This window comes from Puma concolor, chromosome C1 (assembly GCF_028749965.1).
Source record: "Puma concolor isolate L17-30 chromosome C1, mPumCon1.1.hap2, whole genome shotgun sequence".
In the NCBI taxonomy this organism is placed as follows: domain Eukaryota; kingdom Metazoa; phylum Chordata; class Mammalia; order Carnivora; family Felidae; genus Puma; species Puma concolor.
Window position 1 is genome coordinate 97,994,765 of NC_141674.1, and position 22,253 is coordinate 98,017,017.

Sequence of the window (22,253 nt, forward strand, 5' to 3'; positions counted from 1 at the left end):
CGAGCTACAAGGGACATACAAACAAACGAGACCAATGGGTGACAGGAAGAAAGTCGAAATCCCCAGATGCCAGGGACTGCCTACCTCTACCACAGTTAAGGATGATTACAAGGAAAAACAGTCAACCCACTACCCATAGCCAGCATTCACTGAGAGCTTGCCATGCTCTGGGCACTGGCTAAGCCCTCTGTGTGTTTATGGAATAGGAATTATTCTTACCCACATTTTACAGGTGAGGAAGCAAGCACAGAGAGAGTCACAGAGATATAAACCAGAGATATCAACTAAAGAGCAGGTGCATGTGGCTTGAACCCACACACCCTCTTAATCACCAAGTCAAACCAGCTTGATTTTCCGAAAGGTCGCCATAGGGATCAAATTCGTCACACTCATTACCCAATGTTTGGGATTCCCCCAAATGCTTCTGGATTCCTGATTAAGTAGTGAGTGACAGAGCTTTACATATATTATCTCAGTTACTCTTTTCTTTTTTTTTCTTAATGTGTATTTATTTTTGAAAGAGAGAGAGGGAGAGAGAGCGAGCGCAAGCAGGGGACGGGCAGAGAGACAGAGAGACAGAGAATCCCAAGCAGACTCTGAGCTGTCAGTGCAGAGCCCTATGCAGGGCTCAAATCCATGAACCAAACCATGAGATCATGACCTGAGCCAAAATCAAGAGTCGGACGCTCGACTGAGCCACCCAGGCGCCCCCAGTTAATCATTGTCATCAATCTTTTAAAGAGCATCTCATTTGTCAAAACAAATTTAGTCAAAACTAGGTCTTATGATTACCCCCACTTTGCAGATGAAGAAACTGAGGCCTACAGGGCTACAGTTTTGGAATTCGAAGGCCACGCTTTGAACAGCCCCCATGATGTTCATTATTCTTTCCTGTGCTAGGGCCAGGGATAGCTTTGCTTTCCCCCAAGCACCTGGTCTGTTTTCACAGACACAGAATTCTGGGACTATGTTTCCCTCTTTGCATTAGCTGCTAGAACACTCCAGGTCAAATGTGTTCCTACTCTGGACGGTGGACAGCAGGACCTGCTGTGCTGTGTAGAGGCTTCTCTGAACTTCATTTGACTGTCCTTCATGGATCCTTTTGCTATATTTGTATGATGTTTTAAACTTAGTTTTAATCACGGTATAGGTCTTACGAGCTAGCTAAATCCGTTTGGGAGCAACACAAAGTAACAGACAAAAATAAATGAAAGTTTCTGCTACTCAGGGTGCAAACTTCAGACAGTTCACTTTGTCTCTCTTAGCTTAATTTGCTTTATCTGCAGACTTAGGATAATGCCCCTACCAAGACTTGCTGAGGATTAAATGAGACAATGTGTGCAGAAAGCTCTTTAAATCCAATAGTGCCATATAAAGGCAAGCAAGACCTGTCAGTAACATTATTATTAATGACAAGACGGGCCCGTGGCCCGGGGCACTTGCACTATGTATGGTCTGGACCCAGGGACTGGTGAAGAGGGTCTAGCTGGATGGCACCCAGTCCAACATGGTGGAAGACTCCCACAGCCATCCTGCTTTCTCAGAGCGGCCTGATGCTTCCTGGGTAGGGGAATGGACCTATACCAGACCTCACACCTGCCACATCTGGAGGCAAGCCTTAGTAGAAGCTGTCCCTGCTGCACTGCCCACGGAGGAGCTGACTGGGGTCCCCCATGGGAAGGTCAGCAGTTCACTGTGAGGTTCTAAGTCTCCCCAGAACCCTCCAGGGATGTGTCAGCCTCGTGACCAGCAGCCCCTCCTCCTGCTCACACCTCAGGGTGCTCAGGGTTGGCTAATAATAGATAAGGAGTGGCCGTGGTCTGTGGTGAGAAGGCAGGCCTGGGGCCCACCAGACCAGTGAGTCTGGCTTGACTACTCCACCTCTGAGCCTCGGACCTACACTTCTAACCATCCCCTTCCTCTTCTTCTCCACACACATCCTTCCCTTCCTTCCAGCATTCTTCCAGAATCACTTAATCCCAGAACTTCCAGGCCTCGTCTAGTCAATGCATCAGCACTGTCTGAGTCTCTGCCGCATCCATGTGATTTTTTCTCAGCAACAGGAGGACTTTGGAGATCATCAAAATAGTAATGGCAGTTATCTAGGACAATGGGCTTATGGTGAACAGTATTTCTGTTTTGCGCGGCTTTCTGTATTTTCCAAAATATCTAAAACACAACTGTAATGATTTGCCTTGAGGCAAGGAAGGATGAAATATATTACAGCCATACACCTTTTAAAGAAAAGGATCTGTTTTGGTTTTCTGTTCTAAAACCATGTGTGGGTGGCTCAGTCGGTTGAGCATCCGACTCTGGATTTTGGCTCAGGTCATGATCTCACAGTTCATGGGATCGAGCCCCACATTGGGCTCTGCGCTGACAGCTCAGAGCCTGCTTGGGATGCTCTGTCTTCCTCTCTCTCTGCCCCTCCCCTGCTCATGTTCTCTCTATCTCTCTCTCAAAATAAATAAACGTTGTTTTAGAAATTAAAAAAAAAAAAGAGTAAAAAATGTGATTCCAGAAATTTCCTCAGTTTGCCTCATCTATAAAATAGAAATACTGATTTCTTACTGGGTCATGAACTTGGAATGCGGTCATAAACTTGGAAAGTGCTTTATAAGCATGTTAGGTATTATTGCTGTTGGCATCAGGAGCAATCACCTATGGCAAGAAGCTGTGAAGGTCCTTTCTCATTGATACTTAACACAGCCTCACCGCAACCTTGTGAAATACAGGTTGTTTTGCAATTTTACTAATGAGGAAACAGAGAGGGGACATGATCCATCTGAGGCCACACAGCAGAGGCAGGAGGATTCAAGCCTTGATCTCCCGACTCCAAGTCCTGCTTACCTGCAAGTCTTTGAGGGCTGACACCATATCTGCTAAATGCCTCGTGGGGCCTGCCCAATAGCCCCCAGCTGACTGTGGGGCCTTAAAACAGCTGTACTCCCTTATCCTCAGCTTCCCCACGAGTGAAACCAAGAAATAATCTTTATCCTCTTTTCTCGACTTGTGTGAGACACAACCTGGAGCAGTTGTGGGCTTATTATAAGCACTCGTATGGGCATTGAATAGTAAGCTGCATAATCTTTAGGACCCAAGGTCTTCCCCAGAATATTCTTTTCCAAAGGGAGTTTCTTAGGGCAGCTGGAGCCCTCTGAGGAGGGGAAATGACAAAAAGCTAATCAAACAAGCTCGTGTCGGGGACCCACACTGTGTGTGTGTGTGTGTGTGTGTGTGTGTGTGTGTGTAGGGCTGCCTGCTGTGGTCGGGCCCAGGGAGGCCCCTGCTGATACCAGCTGGCCACACTGGAGGCGGCAGGACACTGCTGAGAATCTCCTTCCCATCTCACGCAAGAAGAAACAACTGTTCCGCCAGAGTTTCTCTGGTAAACAGCGCCCAAATAGTGTTGGGTGATTATTTTTCCTTAGGGAACACTCACTCCCTAAAGACAGCTGCGTGTCTGCCCAGACTTGGATAGGATTTACTAATATATATTAAAAAAAAAAAAAGGTCCTGTCAGCAGGAATTGGAATTACAAAGGCGCTCGCTGCCTGCCTTTTCCCCTGGCCTCTTTTTTTCCTCAGACCTACCAAAAAGGCCCAGAAGCAAGACGGAAGTTTAGTGCCCCTGTTTCTCCCCCTTAAAAGCCACCCTGGAGCCCTAACCCCTACCTTCAAACTGTCTGTCCAGGGTCTGCCCTCCCAGGACAACTTGCCGAATCACACCCCCTTTCCCCGCTGCCCTCGAGGCTCTCAAAACTCAGCTGTTCTACGGCCTTCCTTCCTGCTCTTCCACTTTCTGCTAACTTGCAGCTAATCTGACACATGATTAATCTGATGCATCTGATGATACATTTGAGGACGTGGTAGGGGGGGCTCCTCCGAGTGTCACTTCAGCGGGGACCTTGGGGCAGGTGGTGACTCAGCCAGAGATGGTTTCTGCGATGCAGGGGGAAGCGTTTTCCAGCAGGTGCCTCAAATCACAAAGCCAGCCTGTCTCCAGCTTCTCAAGAAGGGCAATGCTCATCATGTTTGCAAGATACACTACCAGAGCTGTTTTCTCTCTCTGGATGTTGGACTGTTCCTAGCACACGGTCCAATGTGTCACTACCAAGACATGAGTCAGCCAAAGGCTCTCGGGAGGAATGGACTCACTCAGCCCCCTAGGGAAGGAGCCCCACGCAGTGCTCTTCTAGGGGGTGGGAGGAACAATCTCTCCCCATCCTGCCCCACAAAGACAGGACTCCCTTATTCAAAGAAAGGGGCTCTGGAGAGGACTTGCCAGGCAAGGAGGGACTGAAGCTCCCTTCGTTCCCTCTGAGTTCCCCCTTCTTCAGGGTTTTTTCTCTGGGTCTAGCTGCCCCCTTGAGTTCTGCCTGTGCACTCTCATTAAAGCTCAGTTGGTTGGGCGTCCAACTCTTGATTTCAGCTAAGGTCATGATCTCACAGTTCGTGAGTTCGAGCCCCACATTGGGCTCTGTGCTGATGATGCGGACCCTGCTCAGGATTCTCTCTCTCCTTTCTGTTGCTCTGCCCCTACCTTGCTTGCTCTCTCTCTCAAATAAATAAATAAACTTAATTAAAAATTTTAAAAATAAAGCTCTAATTCAAGTGCAGACCCAAATCTTGTCTACTCCTGGTTCCCACAGCATCCCTGAAATGGCCTATAGGAACTTCTCTAAATACTAAGAGTTAAATGGAAATAACCACAGACAATGCAAAAGGCTTGCAGGTAGAATGCTTTTGGAGTCTTTAATCGTTGGGCTCTAGCCCTGAAGGGCTGGGACAGCCTCACAGGCCCATCCCTGGGGTTTCCCCCGGGCAACTCTCTGCCCATTTCTGGGGAGTGGCATCCTTTCTTTTCTCAACACTCATCTATGGTCTCGTAACAGCCCGTATCCTTCCTGGCTGAGACCCCATCCAAGACATATACCAGTCTGGCGCCTCCCTTGGTGGGAAGAGCTCAACCCACTGGCAGAACTGGGAGGGCTGAGATGGAGGGTGTCTTCCCCTTTCCTATCTTGGTGGTCCCTCCGCCTAGCCTGCTAAGGAGGGACTTCTTCCCGCATACACAGGGAGGGCCCCACATGCCATTTTATGGGCTCACAGAATGCCAGTGGCCACAGCAGTTGTTAGGTAACAAGAGAAAGCAAACGTTACTGAAAACCACAATTGCCTTCTCTGGAGGGTGGAGCCTGGGAAAGGCAATAAACCAGTCTCAGGCTTCCACTGCTCTTGGAGAAGATGGTCCATCATTACTCAACTGAATACTCTGACAGTTTTGAATGTTCGAAGATGGAGCTGGAATCTGGCCCAGGCATAGGAGCTGGAGAGAACTAATTGCCCAGGGCAATTTAAGGAGGGCCTTTGTTTATTTGTTTGTGCTTTGAGTCTTGGAAGCTGAGAAAGATGGAGAGGAGCCCAGAGAAGGACGGGAGCCGGCAGTCTATGGAGGCTTGGTGGGAGAGGCCCTCGGAACGGGTGCTCACCAGCAGTCCACAGGGTTTTGCCGGGTTCTCCACTGGGTGGTGGGGGGAGAGATACAGTTCCCATGACAGCAAACCTCCAACCAAAGTGTGGCTATTCACTTTGTTTCGCCTGGGGATGGGTGGACCGGGCTTATGTCCCATGACTGGGTCAGTGAAGGAAGAGCTACCAGAGGCAGAGAGGAGGACATTTCAGAAGAGGCAGGAAATTAGAGTGAAAGGGAGGACATCTGCTTCCCCATCCCCGAAGAGGCAGGACCTTGGGGACAGCCCTCCCTAGCCAGCTCCTGAGAGGCAGCAGAGGGGAGGACTGGGGCACATACAGTACGGCCAAGTCACCTGGGTTTGGCTCCTGGCTCTGTATCTCCCTGGCTTTTTGCTCTTGAGCAGGTTGCCTGAGTTTCCCCTCCTGAAAACTGGGGACAACAGCAGTATCCACCCTGCAGGGACGTGGTGAGGATGAAAGGTAAGCTTTGTCACCCGGAGCCTGGCACATAAGAGCCAGAGAAGCCCTAGCTGATGCCCGCTTACACCTGTAATCGGACTCCCCACAGACAGTAATCTGAGCCCTGTTCTTCCGTCCCTTCTCCGGGCGCCTCGACCCCACTGCACAGACTCAAACACATGCTTTCTGATCACAATATAAATTACCTCCCAGAGAAACCAGTGTCATAGTCAGGGATGCTGGTGCACTCCCTGAACGCCAGGCTGTGCCCAGGGTGCTCTCCCTGCTTTGAGTCCTTGTCTCTAGGCCAAGTGGACTGTGCCAGAAACTCTCAATCCCAAGTTTCGCTACAGCCCTAGAGAGACCCTCAAGGTCTCAGAGACTTTGTCCAGAGAGGAAGGCATTGAATATTCATGGAGAATGAGTAGGTGTCAACTCAGACATAAGAGGAAAATGTGCCTACAGGGACAACCGATGAGGATGAATGGGGGCCAGATGGGCACGGGCTTTGCAGGGGAGGGAGGGTGGGGAATGCTGTCTGCTGGAGAGGCCACATATTTCTACATAGTTGCTGATGCTAAAATACCCTAGAAACATGCTAGCAACTGGACAAGGTTGACCTAGACCCCCTACGGCTACCCCTGCCAACTTCCTCCTCCAAAGGATAAATATTTATGTGCAATGGGGAGGCTTTGAAGTCGGGCTTAGTTGACTTTGGGTCTCAGGTGCTGTGATAAATGGCCTCTCTTTCCTCCTTGGTTTTTGTGCTGACATTGCTTGTTGGTTTGCCCTATTTCCAGTCTCAGTGGAGACTAGAAGTCTCTTCCAAGCAAGAGGCTAACTGTGGGCACTGAGAACGTGGTCTTTGCCATGTGCCCTTTGACACTTCGTGCCTTGGACTCCTGGTCATCTCTTGACCCTCTTCCTTGCAGGATTCAGAGACTCACAGGCATAGAATGAAGACAGCCAGTAGGCAATGACTTTGGAAGGGAAGGGGAGAGATGACGAGTGAGTAACAGAAACCAGGGCAAGAGAATTCCCCATAAAGGGCAGTAGCCAGAGCACAGGATAAAATCTTGGGTTTGGGGTCCAGATTTGCATGGACTCACCAAGCCACCCCAGACAAGCATGACCTCTCTGGTCATGACTTGATCATCTGGAGGAAGAGGACATGAGGCCAGACAGGTCATCTCTGAGGCCCTTTCCAACTCTGACCTTCCCCAAGTCCATGAGAACATGAAGTGCTAGCACTGTGGTCCACAGAAACCCCTCAGAGGCTGGCCCAATTCTCCCAAGGTGGTTGCTATTCTGCTCGTGGTTACATCTAGTGACCCCAGTCTCTGCACTTATGCCGATCTAGAGGACCCAGTACAATCCCTTCCTCCTGAACGAATTCTGGAGTCTGAATGTCCTTGACAGTGTCCAGAGGGAAGGTTTGGCTGTTGCTTCCCTTGTGACCAAATAATCTCTCTCCAGGAGAAAATGTCACTGTGGGTTATCAGGTGATAGAAGCGACAAGACCCGTGCATATGCTCTGTGCGGCAAGGTGAGGGAAGCGCAGAAAGTGCTCCAGTGTTAGCGGAATAGATTTTGGTTGATGCATGAGCTCGCTGCCTAATGATTTCCCATTCATTCTCGTGTAAGGCAAAGATTAGATATTTATACTATTGAGATGCGCAGCATACTAATGAAGTGCACAAGGGGCTGTGGCAGGGCAGGGGTGAAGCCGCGAGCGGAGGAGGGAGGCAGAGCAAGGCTCCAGTCCAGTTGCCAGTGGGAGCTGGGCTCTGCAGGAAGTGGAGTGGGCAGCGGGGCTGTCTGGATGCTAGGAATTTATCAAGGGTGAGCTCCACCGTTCTGAGCCTCTGGCAGCCTCTGAAGGCCGTATCCTCTGAAGCCTCGGGGAAGGCTCTCTTACCAAGAGAGAACACCCAAGGCCAGTGAAGCGGTTATTGAGCAACTCTGCTTACAGCCAGGTCAGGGCCCTGTCTGGACGAATTAGCTTTGTTTCGCAGCACCACAGGGGAAACCTTCAACCCCATGTACCCGAGAACGGCTCCTGGTCCCAGCTGGCTCAAGTGAGGGGGTGTGGAAGGGGCAGTGCGCACCCAGCACCTCTGCTGGAAGAACTCACAGACCTGGAGCACTGACGGGCATGCAGGGCCCTGCTGCTGCTCTGGGAGTGTGTGCCGTCTCCCCAGCACGCTGCCTGTGCAATGGAGCTCGGACCCCACGCCCCACCTCTTGCCCTGGCTGGGCTCCTGATGGATTTTCAGCAGTCCTTGTCTAGGAAAGCCTCGGCCCTATTGGCCTCAGAACCTGGGACCTAGAAGGGTGAGCCACATTCTCAGGATCTGAGCTCTGAGCATGGAGGACTCCTGGGTGCACGCCCTTCCAGTGTCCTCCCGACATGAGCTCGGAGGGTAGGGCTGCGGTCCTGGCTCTGAGCTGGAAACGTTGCTCCTGGCTCTGATGCCCTCATCTGATCAAGACGTCCTTCCAGGGAGGAGGCCAGGCCCTGCCTCTCCTCCCTTCTTCATGGAGGAGAGCAAAGGAAAGACCCCACCCAGCTGTCCTCTGCACTGGCACGCAGGAGCGAGGTCTGGACATTTCTGCGTACCTGCCCGAGGGAGGGAGTGTGGGTCGAGAGCTCGGGGCTCAGCATTCCAGAGAAGAGTAAGGATAATGGGGCCAGGCCCAAGGGAGTGTGGGGGTAAATGAACATTAGCAGTCCCAGGGAGCAGCATTCAAACAAGGGAGCCTTGCAGCCCCTCTCGACCCAGGTGACCTCTGACCCAGGCGCAGGTCAGGCAGCCTGGAGGGCTCACTTGGGGCCCTGGCCGCTGAAACAGCGAGCAGGGATGACGGGCTTCATACATTATTCAGAGCATCTCCGGCAGAACGGCTTGGGGAGCAGTCTTCGCGGTTTGGGCAGGCAGCCCAGGCCGAGGCTTGCTCCCTCATACTTCCCGTGCCTTCTCTGTGACCCCAAATTGCCCCGCGGGCCTCTTTTTGGAAGCTCTCCCTCTCTGCTTCTAGCCTGGCTTCGTCCTGCCTGCAAGAGTCCAGACACCTGGGAATTTAAGGCAGAATTCTAGGGATACTGAGCCTTTGTCGCAAACTCCTGATGGAATGTTTTATTTTGGCCCGAGTTGCCCTGCATGGGCTGACGCCTCTCACCCCGCCCGCCATCCCAGCCTGGCCTTCCCCAAGGCATGACCCATGCCTGGAGCCAGCCTGACGACACACTGCCAAACCTTCTTAGTCCTTTAAATCACACTGGGAGGGCCAGTCGCTCTGGAAAATTCCCCTAAAACGGTACATCCCATGTCCCAATCTTCCACACGTGACCTCTTCCCCAGATGAGCTCTTGTCACGTGATGTTGGGAAAACCGGGAAGGCCTCAGGGTGTCTCTTACTGGGCCCACCTGATACCGTCGGTCTTTCCCTCTCATCCTGGAAACACTTTCTCTGTTTCCCAGGGTACCGCTCTTCCCCGCTTTTCCTCCTACCTCACCGGCCCTTAGGGGTCCGTCATCTTTGCTGATTTTTCCTCCCAGTCCCCACAACGAGAGAGGACAGTCCCAAGGCTCAGTCGAAATGTGGGTCTCTAAACGTGGGATCGCAACTACTCTCATGGCTTTTAACGCCATTTATATGCTGACTTCTCCTACATTTATTTTTTTTAATTAATTAATTAATTTTGAGAGAGAGAGAGACAGCAGGAGAAGGGTAGAGAGAGAGGGAGGGAAAGAATCCCAAGCAGGCTCCGTGCTGTCAGTGTAGAGCCTGACATGGGGCTTGATCCATGAACTGTGGGATCATGACCTGAGCCCGAAATTAAGAGTCCGAAACTCAACCGACTGAGCCACCCAGGTGCCCCTACATTTATTTCTTTAGCCAAGGCCTCTCTCTGGACCCTGGGCTCTATATCCAAGTTCCTATCCAACAACTCCATTTGGATGTCCCAGAAGTATCTGGGACATATATCTGGGAATATAATGTGTGCAAATCTGAGCCTCTGATCTTCTTTCCAAATGGATCCTTCCTCCAGGATTCCCCAACTCTGTGAATGGTGAGTCCCTCCCGAGCTGCTCAAGCTGAAAACCTTGATTCTTCTCTTTCCCCATACCCCAAACCCTATGCCCAATCTGCCAGCAAATACTGCCTGCCAGTTCCGCTTTTACAATATATGCAGAGTCAAGCCAGGTCTTAGGTCTCCACCATCCTTGCGCAAGCCACCGCTGTCTCTTTTTTACGGCAATGGCCTCCCCACTGATTTCTCTGTCTTCGCCCTGGTTGTATAGTCCGCGCCCGACCTGCCAGCCACAGGGATAGTTAAAAATGTGTGACTGTGGAGCCCCATTAAGCTTTCCCACCCCTTTATTCCTCTCCTTTCGTCTTTTGCTCCACTCCCTCCCCACCCACTTCGCTTCAGCCACACTGGCCCCCTGACTGCTCTCTGACCAAGCCAGGCGCCCTCCCATCTCAGGTTCCTTGCATTTGCCTTGCTCTCTGCCTGGACCTCTCTTCTTCCAGATATCTGCATGGCTCTCTCCTGGTCATCGTTTGGATCTACTCAGAGGGCACCTCTCGGGGACGTCTCTCCTGACCAGCCTGTCCCCCCCTTCTTCCCCTGCCCACAATCCTTTCTTCAGACCGCCCTCCCCACCATACTTCCCTGCTTTGCTTTCTCCACAGTATCCTTCTGACGTACTGTTTGCCTCACCAACCCACTTGTGTCCCCCAACCCGAGTGTAATCACCTTGAGAGCAAGGACTTTGTTTAGCAGTGCAGCCCCAGGGCCCTGGACCACGCTCAGTGCCTCATGGACAGTGGGGACAGATCCCTGCCCGACTGTCTTTCCCCTTGCTTCCTCAGTCCTCTTTTCTCTTCGGTCTCCTGATTCCTGCCCTTTGCCGGCCTCCTCCTCCGTGACTGTGGGTGTCCCCAAAGCTCAGCTTTTGCTCCCAACTTCTGCCAACCGTACCCTCATCCCAATCACCCGCCCTCCATAATCACTTCAAACTATTGTGTTCTTTTGATTACATCGACTTGCTCTGACACCTTCCTTCACTCAGCAAGCGACAAGTTCCTTGAAAGCAAGGCCTCTATTTGCCCTTTCAGTTGTTCTTGGACCCACATAAGTTCCGTGAGGGATCCCTGAAGGTACGTTGAGCAGATGAAGATTCATCATGCTTCCCTCTTGTCCCGCCCACCTTCCAGCCGGGATGGCCCCGTGGGCCTGAGATCCAAGGTGCGAGCTGCATCCAACGGCTGGTCAATGAGCCTTGGGGAGGCTTCATCCCACGGTGATTTAATGAGTCACTGTGGATCAATTTCGCTGATTCTTCAGCTCTGCTTGAAAAGGCCTTTTGTGGCTACCCTTGGATCTCATTTGACTTGAGTACGTGGGGGTGAGAAGGGGATACAACTGAACTCTTTTCTGGCGAGAGGCAACTGCATTCCAGGAGGCGAGCCTTCCTCAACATGCTGGGTTAGTGAGGACCTGCACGTCCCTTGGGATGGCAGAGCTGCCTCCCCCGTCAGACTATGAGGCTTTGAGGACAGGACTGGAGTTTAAGTCATCGAATTCCCAATGCTAAGCTGGTGCCCGGTATATAGTTAATTACACAAGTAGTCTGGCACGAAGGGAAAAAAAAAACAAACAAACAACAATCTGATGTGAGAGAAGTTCTTTCTGGATCCTTCCCCCAATCTGGAGAAAATAAAGAAACACACTCCCCTACCTCTGTTACCCCCACTTTTTAGCACGCCCTACCCTCACTGCCATCAAGGCCTAGCCTAAAACTTTCCTTTTCTGACTCTGCTTTCTCTTCTCCACTTCTCCGCAACATTTTTGCACAGGGCTTGTAGTAGAGCACAGTTTTGTTGCAAGTGTCCTGAACTTGTCTGTCCCCAAGCATGTGCCGTGTGTGCGAGGGGGCTGAGGGGCCACTGGGTTTGCTCTAAGGCGCCCATTAGCCTGGGCACTCCGAGGCAAAGGGCTCTTTCTCTGCCACCCTTTCCACAGCCAGGTCAAGCTTCTACACCCAACAACTGCTTGGTGATGTAACTGACCACACACACTTGAAGCTCCATAAATGTTGGTTGAACAAAAGAGCCGTGAATGTCAGGCCACTTCCCACAGGAAGAATCCTGGGGAGATGGTAAAGGAGTCCCAGTGTCAGCACAAAAGCCACCCCCTGGAATGAGAGGAAGGAGAGAACTTAACCAGGGCAAGGAGAAAACAAAGCTCTCTTCCAGATCCCTTGATGAGCCACACAATCTCAAGATCTGTCTTCTGCCCCAGGGAGCAATGTAATCCTGCTCCGCTCCAGCTGTGCAAGGAACACAGGCTTGGTTGAAGATCCCGATCTGAATCTTGGCTGGTTACCACCTTCTCTCCGGGTGACGCTCCTAAGTCACTTAACCTGATCCTTCATTTCTTTGTTTACAAAAAGGGGATGACAATAAGTCTTGTGGTGAGGATAAAATGTGATAAAGTTGTTTGTGCTCTAGGCCCCTGGTAGGAGCTCAAGTCAAGGGCCACCCCCCACCCCCCACCCCGGTAAACAGGGACGTGAAAGGAGGTGGATGAGGAGGGAGCTAATTCCCCTCCACGGGACTGTGCCTCATGGGAAAAGGAGGAAGACAGCTTGTTGGTGGGGAGTGGGGCTTCCTTTTGGCAGGACCCCCTGGAGGAAAGACGTCTCCCAGGGGCTTGAAGAGAGGACTGACTCTTACTGACACTTCAGGGAGGAGAATTTGTCTGGAAATTCTGCCCAGTGGCCTGTTAACCTGAGCTTGAGGCCTCTCCTATGGGCACACTCCCAGGGACTGGGTAACTCTGCTCTGAAAGCAAGAGAGCCCCACACTTCTCAGTAAGACCAGCCAAGAATCTCAGAATCTCGGAAATTTGAAGCTGGTTTAACACTGAGTTAACTGCAGCTCAGAGGGGACAAGTCACTTTTCCAAGGTCACACAGAACACATATGGCATGGCTAAGACAAGAAATAAGAATGAGAATAACCAACAACCTGTCAGAATAGGCGGTCTGGACCCAAGTGGGGGGTCAGGTTTGAGAGTGGTACAGTGACCCACAGGCTGAGCTAGAAGGGAAGTCACTGTGACAATGGGGCTTAGGGGCTCTGTGACAGTGTTGACCTAGGCATCTCAGGTATGTTTCCTTTTTTTGAAATGTTAATTTATTTATTTTGAGAGAGAGAGAGAGAGAGAGAGAGAGAGCATGTACATACACGCTCAAGTGGGGAAGGGGCAGAGAGAGAAGGGGAGAGAGAATCCCAAGCAGGTTCTGCGCTGTCAGCACAGAGCCCAACGCAGGGCTCAAACTCACCAAACGGTGAGATTGTGACCTGAGCTGAAATCAAGAAACTGACTGAGCCACCCAGGCGCCCTGACTTTTCTACATAAATATCGCTACAGGCGATCTACCTACCAATATTATCCCGGTGTTGCTGATGTGGAAATGAAGGCACAATTTAGGTAAAGTCCCCGAGGTCTCAAAGCCAGAAAGAGCAGAAGCAAGAATACAACCCAGGTCTGTTTGGCACCAAAGCCCGAGCTCGCTCTGTACAGCCCTGCTCATTCCCAGGCTGGAGACTGTTCTGCCACATATGGCCTCTCTTCCTCCCCGCAGACTCTGAGCCCAGGGTCCCTGAGAGCACACCATCACCCCAAACAACCGTCACCCATGCACACACACACCCAGACCTGCTCTCTCCGGCCTGTCAGGGACCTGGTAAGGCAGGAAGATGGCTGAGTCCGTTAATGCCACCAAGCACAACACATATTTATGGCCCCAATTACAGGCTTCACCTTCCCCCGCCACCAAGGAGCAGAAATAGCGACAGAACAGTTGTGTGCAGTGGGGTCTGAGGCCTCTGTAGCAATAACTACAAGATTACAGGGATGTTAGCAAACCCGGGTGACGGCGGCTCTATTATAATGATAAATCTACAGCTTTATATAGAAATAATGAGACTGGGGTAGAAGGTGGGGGAGGGAAGGGCAGAGGGATTTCAGCCAATCAAAGTTCTAGGCGGAGGGAAACCGGCAGGCCGCTGGGAACGCCCAGGAGACCACCAGGGGTGCTTAGTCAAGCCAGGCAGGAGTGGGGGGCAGCAAGAGCGCGGGGGGGGGGGGGGGGCACCCCTGCCTGGGGCTGGAGTGGATTTAATGAATTTCCACGATTTCCTTCCCACTCTGAGCTCCTCGATTCAGTGGAAGAGGCCTCCAATGACTCTGGCACGTCCGGGTTGCCGGCTTCTCACTCTCCAGCCTGGCGAGGTGTGTGCAACCTCCATTGCTCCCAGGCTTCCCTCCAGAACAACGTGGGGGCGGTGAGGCAAATGTCCCTCGTGGCTTAAGATGTGCAATGAACCAAGAGCTAGATTCCTCAGAAGTACACCTCCCTTTCACTAGCCTGGGAACTTATTTCAGCAGTTGTGAGAAAACAGTAGGAATGTTCCAGGCTTTGCTACTTCACACCAACTTGGGCTGGAGCCAAAACGAGGGACACACCTGGTTCTACCTGCCAGGGCTGAATGTGATACCCCAATGCAAGTGTAAGGACCAGCAAGGAGACAGCATTCACAGACTCACACGACCTCAGAGCAGCCTCCTAAACCCCGATTCTCACAGTGCCTGTCCTCCCTAACCCGCAGGTCACTGACCCCCCACTTCAGTCCAGACCCTCTGATCCAACAGGTTAATCAACTTGCCGCTCCAGACACAAACCATCTCCCTGAACCATACCTCTGAAGGGTTGGACAGGCTGCCTCTGTCCCCACCAAGCCCAGCTCTACCCAGTTTTCAAAATACTATTTGCCCTTCTCCAGGAAGCCTTCCCAGATTAACCATACCCTATTCCCATTGCTTCTTCAAGAATCCTTTCTTGGTGTACCAGTATATAGTTTTGATGGAATTAGCTAAACCACTGGTCATTCAACAAGAAAGTGCTGATTCTCACGTTTGCAGAAAATGACACACTCAGCCCTGAGGAAAAATACAAGAGAAAGTCAAATGTGGGACAAAAGGTATTCCTGAGCCATGCGGAGGACTTTGCAAGACCGAATATGATTCGGGACATATCTAGAGGAGCAATTTTGGTAGGAGCGGAAGGACTCAGAGAACTTTGGAAGGGGGATTGGTCTGGGCCAGGCAGAGCAGTGGGGTAAGGCCTGCCTGACAGTGGGAACCTTGTGAGCAAATGCAGGACGCAGGAATGTTAGCACGCGCAGGGGAGCAGCCTGCAGGGCAGAGGTGCTGCCAGAGTTCTGAGCAGAGCAGGGCCTGAACGCCGCTCTAGGAATGGAATCCGGCACGCAGGGGAGATGGGAGTCCCTGTGCTCATCTGTACTGCCCCCACCACGCTGGCTGCAGGATTTCACATGCGCTCAGCGCTCATTCACAGTGACTATGATTTGTGTCTCTCTGGCCCCCAAATAATTACAATTTCAGAGTCAGCTCCAAAAAACAGGTAAAAGCACCAACCTTCTTACTTCTTACTTCCCTTTCCTCACCCTCCAGGAGGATGAGCCTACTCTTGAACGCCGGCCCACGGGAGGGGCTGCAGATTGGAGGGCCCCAAGGGCCTCCTGTTGGCAGAACATCAGCTCAGACTGCAAGTAAGACAGGGTGTGTGAGTCCAGGCACCTTCAGAAACTCCCACGCCTGGCCTTCCTGTGCTCCTGGTGACTATGCAAGCCCTTCTTCAATCAGATTAGATATACTTCCCCTCCCCATCTATCTTCATTCCTCCTTATCCGGGAAATATTCCCGGGCTGTCCCAACCCGCAGTTCCAACTTCACACAGAATGCACTCTTCATTACTTAGCGTTACTAACTGCTGCAGGGACGTCTCTTGTCTCCATAATTCGATTGTACATTTCTGTGTGGGTCGAAGGGGCTGCCTTCGATCCCAGCCCCACTCACTCCCCAGTGCCTGGCACAGTGTTCTGCTTAGGAAGAGGACTGGAACAGTACTGAGGATGATGAGGATGATGACTATCTACCCAACACCTTTTGGATGATCTGCCATTTTCTTTCTTTCTTACTTTTTTTAAAACATTTTTTCAACGTTTATTTATTTTTGAGAGACAGAGATAGAGCACGAGCAGGGGACGGGCAGAGAGAGAGAAGGAGACACAGAATCCGAAGCAGGCTCCAGGCTCCGAGCTGTCAGCACAGAGCCCAATGCGGGGCTCGAACTCACGAACGGTGAGATCATGACCTGAGCTGAAGTTGGATGCTTAACCGACTGAGCCACCCAGGCGCCCAGTGATCTGCCATTTTCTAAAGCTGGGCCTGGAGGGCGGAGGGGATGGGATGAGGGCAAGGATAGCCACAGAGTTCTAGTGTCTAGGAAGTTAGCTTCCCTATGAGGAGTGGGCTTAAGGCAACAACTGTCCATTCCAGGCCCAGGTCTTGCATCATACCTGGAGCTAAAGTCCAGGAGAGGGAGCAACCAGGAGAGGGAAGTGGCTGCTTCCCCAGCCACTGGCCCTCACTCCTCCGTCTCTCAGAACCTCTGGGCCTCCACCTCAGCGTGGGAAGGACCACGCTGCTTTTCTCTACCTGTGCAGTCACCATAATGAAGCTGCTGCCTGATGAGACCACAAGGGAAGAGCTGCACCAGATGTAAACTTCATAGTGATTTATAGAGCAGAGCTCTTGGGCTCGCCGGCGCGCAGCTGCTGTTCCAGCCCGCCCCGTCTGCCCGCCCTGTCTGCCAGGCCCCGCTGCTGGTGCTGCTCTTGGGGATTTCATGAAAGCAAAGGTGGGGGATGCACTGGGGGATCAGACTGATCTGGTCAGAGTCAGCACCAGCTGGGAGAACGGGGTGTCTCAGAGTCCTTCCCTAGGGCAGAAACGGAGCCCACCAAGCTTCGAACAAATCAACTTTCTTATACTTTTCCCATCAGAGCAGGGCAGATTTTCCTGGCCTCTCTCCTCATAAATTCAACACATAAAGATACTAAGAATTGGCTGTTCAAAGGGAGAGTCTGCAGACCGAGTAGGGTCATCCCTGCCCCAGAGAAAGAGTGCAAGAAGTATCCTGGGAGACACTCAACCAGCTAGCCCTCAAGACCCAGACGTGAGGCCATTGGTATCTGATGGGTACCCTCAACCTAGCTCTTAGCTGCCTGGATGGGCTTAGAGAGAGGCACATCAACCACACTTGTGGGATCTACACTGGGTGGACCAAAGGGCTCTGGATATGCCCTCCTCATTCTCTGTGCCAAACTTGTCCTCCCTCTGAAAAGCCAGCTTGAGCCTCAGCTCCTTGGACTCTTCCCTGGTTAACTGCAGTTGATTGTGAATAGCTCGGCACCCCCTGTCCTACGTGTGGACTTGGGTTCCCTTCCAGGCTGGCCTCCGCCATCGCTCACACTGGCCTGGGCAGGCAATGCCTGAGAACAGGGGCTGTGTGGCAGTCACTAGTGTTGGTCACTAAGTTCTCCTCCTGGGCACTCAGTAGGACTTCTTTGCCCTGCCCTCCTGAGTTGCCGTGTGTCTTGCTTTGGCTAATGAAATGTGAGTAGAAGTCACATGGATCGCTTCGCCATGGAAGCTTTAAGAAATAGTTCATGGTTCGCCACCTCCTTTGCCCTGATATGGTACCTACGGGAGCACACCTCCAAACAGAGCCTCTGTTAGCCTGGACCCCTCAGTCACAAGGTAAAGCAGAAACCCAGCCGAGCCGCAGAGTGTGTATAACCTGAACAGGAGCTAAATATTGATTGCTTTAAGCTACCAAATCCTAGGATTATTTGTTGCTGCAGCATAACGTCGTGCACCCCGATTAATATGCCCTGTTCCTGATTGCCTGTTCCAGGCTTCTCGTACACATGGATGCCCTTGGCAGATGCCACTGTCTGATTCAGTCTAGAGGCATGGCCCAGTCCTTACCCATGATCAGAGAGGTAGATAACCCTACGGGTGGTAGACCTAAGGCCTAGCAGGTAGAGGGAACCGCCCCAGAACGTGTAATCAGAAGCAATGGGCAAAAATTGTCTTCCCTGCCAACCCACGTGGGAGCTCAGCTGCCCCCGCCCCACCCTGGAACGGAGTGCAAGGACTTCCCCAGGGTGGGCTGAGCCACTGCTCAGTTTCCAGAGTCCCCGCTTCACATCCGGAAGGGCAAAGGCCCGCCTACCTCCAGGGGTGAGGGGGACGAGCACACACCCCACTCAACCCAGCACTAGGAATCCTCCAGAAGCCCAGGAGGCAAGGCTGTACTCACACTGGTGGCATACTGGATGTCCTTCCAGATGGAGGTTTCCCGGGACAGGTCGGAGGCCTCAAAGAGGTTGTCCAGGATGACCTCTCCGATCATGTCATGGCGGGAGAAACGGTCGAAGTCGAAGACGCTGAGATGCAGCTTGCGGTCTGCCAGCTCCTCGTAGGGCACGGGGAAGTGGAAGTTCTCGTCGAAGGTGGGGTTCAGGGTCTTGCGGTGCACCCGCGTCTGCAGCTTGCGTTTGCGATCAGGCAGGAGGTAGATCTTGACGTAGGGGTCAGAGCTGCCGCAAAAGTCCTTGGCGGGGAGGTCGAAGGCCCTGAGGATGCGCACGATCAGGGTCTCGCTCTCGTAGTCATAGCGCAGGCTGAAGTTGAGTTTCCCGCAGCTCTTGGCAGCCTCGGACTTGGCATCGTCCCCGTCCACCGATTTCTGCTTGTAGAGTTCGGGCTTGATGCGGCCAATGCTGGTGGGCTGCTCCGCCGCGGGGGGCAGCTCGTTGCCGTAGTCCACGCTGGACACGTGCATCTGCCGTGGCAGGTGGCGCTTGAAGGACGTGTGCCTGGCGGAGGGGGCAGAGATGGCGTGGTCAGGGCTCGGGGGCGGGGGGAAGGGCATGCAAGCCGACACCTCCCACGGCCCTGGCTCATCCTACCCTTTGCAGGGGGCGGGGAGGGGCGGGCCTTTTCCTCCTGCTCGTCGACCCTTTCTCTCTCTGCACACGCTTTGTGCCGGTGGCGGTGAGCGTCCCAAGTCTTAGCATGTGTGAGGTACTTGGAATGGGGCCTCGTATATCGTAAGCTCGATACACGCTACCTTTTGCTGTTATTTTCTTTTCTCTTTTTCCTGCTTGCTGTTTTCTACGTTTCTTTACTAGCAGATGTGACCCTGGTTCCCCCCTGACACCACGAGATCCCTTAGGAGGAGGACCATCCTTGCTTGCCCTGGTCCTTCGTCATCATCGCCACCGCTACCACTGCCACTGTAGTTAACATTTATTGGGCTTTGGAGCCAGACTGCACAGATTGGCTCTGTGAGTGTCTAGCCGTGTGACCTTGGTCAGGTCGTTTAACTTCTCTTTGCCACAAAATGAGGATAATAAAAGTAGCAATTGCACAAGATTGCTGTGAGCACGAACTGGATTGATACATACAACAAGTACTTAGAACACAGCCAGGTGTAGAATAAGCCATCTATCGTCAGCTCTCATGATCACACGGATTCTTTCATCGGCCCCGCACTGCAACCTTATGCGTCCTTAGCCCTACCGCATAGTCGGGAAAAGTGAGGCTTAAGAAAGGTGGGCAACCTGCCCAAGGTCAGATGATAAACTCTGAAAATGTGACCCCCAGCACTTTCATTCCTGGACTCCCATCTGAAGACCAGGTCTCCTTCCCTTCGGCTGGTCGCCTGGGAGCCTGGGGAGACACTGCAGGGACCCGGGAGCCCACCAGAGCCCTAGATAAGTACAATGCCTCATACTACATGCACCACTTCTTTTAAAACTGTTTCTGAATGTTGAAGAGGTGTTTGTCATTATGTGGTGGTGGTGGCTTTTTTTTTTTGTTATTGTTCCGTTTTATTCTGTTTTCAGTTAAAGAATGCCGCGTATACAGCTGCTGTCTTGCAGGGGACTCTGTCGAAGGTCACAGAGGAATCCTCATTCTCAAAGTGTTAGGAACCTCTTGTCTCCTCTCCCATGCGCCGCAGACTCTGTGAGGCTTTGCTGGCATATCCCTAGACACACCATGAACTTTTATGCCTCTGGGCCTTTGCATTTTCTCTTCCCTCTGCCCAGCAATCTAGCCTTCGCTCCCAACACCCAGCACCCCCCACCCACACACGTCCCAGTGCACACCGCAGAGCACAGCTCCCTGCCTCAAAGGTTCCCCTTGCCTGCAGCCTTTCCCGGTGCCCACCCCCTAGTCGGTTACCCATCACAGAGCACATCTTCTGCTATAGTCTCCAGCCCAACCATCGGTGTTCTCATTTCCGGTCTCTGCACCCCACAGGCTGGAATCACATCAATGTATTGGATAAGAGAATGTGGAGGCGTGGAGGTTAGGGAAGGGAGATGTCCGCCCTCACCTGGTAGACGATGCTGGCTCTGTGGTCTGTCGCTGCAGCCGCGTGTGACGCATGATGTGCTCCTTGACCGACATCTGCACCTCGGCCGGGATATCTGGGGACGTGTGGCTGATCTTCACGGCCGCCTCTAGGAAGCCCAGGCTGTTGGTGTCCTTCAGCTTGTCCGCCATGTTGCCTCCGGAGCTGGGGCTCTGGGGGGCGTCCGGGGGAGGGCTAGCAGAAGCGGGACTGGAGGCCTCCTTGTTCCTCCAGGGCATCCAGCACAGCTTCCAAAAGAGAAAGAGAAAAACTGCCACCAGGGCCACGCCACACACAATAACTACCACTGCGAGGAGGCTGACAGAGGTGCCTGGGCGCGGCATGAGCCGGGGCAGGGAGGGACAGAGACAGACAGAGGCGGCGGAGAAGCAGGAAGGGGCGGTTGGAGAAGGGGGCACACAGAAGGGACAAAGACGGAAGAAGAGAAAAGAATGGTCATGAGAAAGCTGCCAGCCGGGAGAGGCGGTTTTAGGGCTGACGCTCCACAGTCCACTTTGTGTAGTATCTGCAGCCTGGCGCCCACCTCGGTCTGACGCCCCCCAGCATTGCCCCCTCCCCCACCGCCAGCTTGGGGAGCACCTGCACTGCCTCCCCTACTGCCTATTGGCATGTGCACGGGGAAGGGAAAGTAATTTAAATAGCAGCCTAAGCAAATGTGCAAATTCGTGAAGCGTTCACATTTGGATGCTGTTTGAATTTCTATTAGAGCTGTTACTATGGCCAGACTTATAGCGGAGTCGTTTTTGGTATACAGCTCTCTCCCTCAACAGGCTGTGCGGCCTTGGGGACCAGAGGCTCGGCCAACTCAATCTCTTCCCTTCCCCCACCCCCATCGAGCCCAGAGCAGGAGCTCAACAGTCGGGAGCGTGAAACGAATCAGACGGAGCATAACCTCCTTGAGGCCGGGAGTGGGTCTCCTGTTCCTTCTGTATGCTCAACTGTGCACACAGTAGGCTCAATAAATACTTGGATTAAGTTGGAATTTGACCCACACGGTGTATTTCAAAGCTACATACAAGTGATTCCTGTAACTGTCTTTTCCCATCCCGTAGCTATTTGAGAGCTCTGCTGTAAAACTGGTAATTTGTTTAAGGTGATTTATTTATTTTGAGAGAGAGAGAGAGAGAGAGAGGGCACGGCAAGCAAGAGAAGGGCAGAGAGAGAGAGAGAGAGAGAGAGAGAAGAGAGAGAATCCCAAGCAGGGATTCAGCCCGATGCAGGGCTCGAACTCACGAACTGTGAGATCATGACCTGAGCCAAAATCAAGAGTCCGACACTCAACCGACGGAGCCACCCAGGCGCCCCTGTACAACTGGTAATTTTGAATGTCGTGGTTGGTTCTGAGGCAAGCGCTCACTGCGTCGCCCCCAGCCAACCCTGCCTCCAGAAGGATGCCCATCATCCCAGGAGAGCTGTGGGCAATGCCTCCCTCTGGAAGCAATGAAGAAGCATATCTCTTACCCCTCCTTAAGGAATGACCCTTAGAGCCCAAGGTCTCTTCTCACTCTGACTAGAGAGCTCAGAAGGCTCTGAACCAGTGGCACACTTGGCAGGGTGTGCACACAGGTCATTTGCGAACTTGTGAACAAGCCAGCCGAGGAGTCTTGCATGGCTTGCGTGGCAACTGAATAGTTGAGCAATTCCACCGCCATCATCATCACATCAAATTTCTGGAAACTCTGGGGGAGGCCAGCTGGCTTGGTCACTAGACCCGTGCTCCTGGCTGGTGGCAACCGGCATTGCCTTTGGAGGGGCATGACCTTACCTGCACGGCCCCTGCAGGCTGGTGGGTTTGCAGGCTCTGGATTATCCTGGTCCAGTGGCTGAGCAATCTTAGGATCGAAGGTGAGAAATGACCCTAGAAATACTGGGGCCAGGCTGGGCTCTTGCAGACAAGAGCAGTGGTCCAGAGAAGGGACTTGCCTGGG

General features: G+C 52.5%; 1 protein-coding gene and 2 long non-coding RNA genes across 12 annotated transcripts in view; 2 read left to right on the top strand and 1 right to left on the bottom strand.

The window, feature by feature from the left end:
• LOC147578264 (uncharacterized) overlaps nt 1–6,333 on the top strand; it is a 107,711-nt gene extending 101,378 nt beyond the window's left edge. The window contains exon 3 of one of the 2 annotated variants that reach the window (XR_015255009.1): nt 5,879–6,333. This is a non-coding gene — a long non-coding RNA (uncharacterized LOC147578264). Of the gene's footprint in view, nt 1–1,956; nt 2,805–5,878 lie in introns of those variants that run through there. The other variant, XR_015255008.1, reaches the window with a different exon arrangement.
• Nucleotides 1–22,253, bottom strand: part of SYT6 (synaptotagmin 6) — a 60,793-nt gene that overhangs the window by 28,928 nt on the left and 9,612 nt on the right. For 7 of the 9 annotated variants that reach the window (XR_015255006.1, XR_015255005.1, XM_086717890.1 and 4 more), the window contains exons 2-3: nt 20,287–20,635; nt 18,202–18,760 (exon numbers count right to left, since the gene is read on the bottom strand). Coding sequence is in view for 7 of the 9 variants with exons in the window: in XM_086717890.1 (XP_086574016.1) it covers nt 18,202–18,760; nt 20,287–20,635 (908 nt within the window). In the remaining 2 variants the exon portion in view is untranslated. The remainder of the gene's footprint in view (nt 1–18,201; nt 18,761–20,286; nt 20,636–22,253) is intronic. The other 2 variants (XM_086717893.1, XM_086717895.1) reach the window with 1 other exon arrangement.
• On the top strand, nt 14,134–15,797 carry LOC147578265 (uncharacterized). The gene is made up of 2 exons (XR_015254238.1): nt 14,134–14,243; nt 15,486–15,797. It is a non-coding gene; the product is annotated as an uncharacterized LOC147578265 (long non-coding RNA).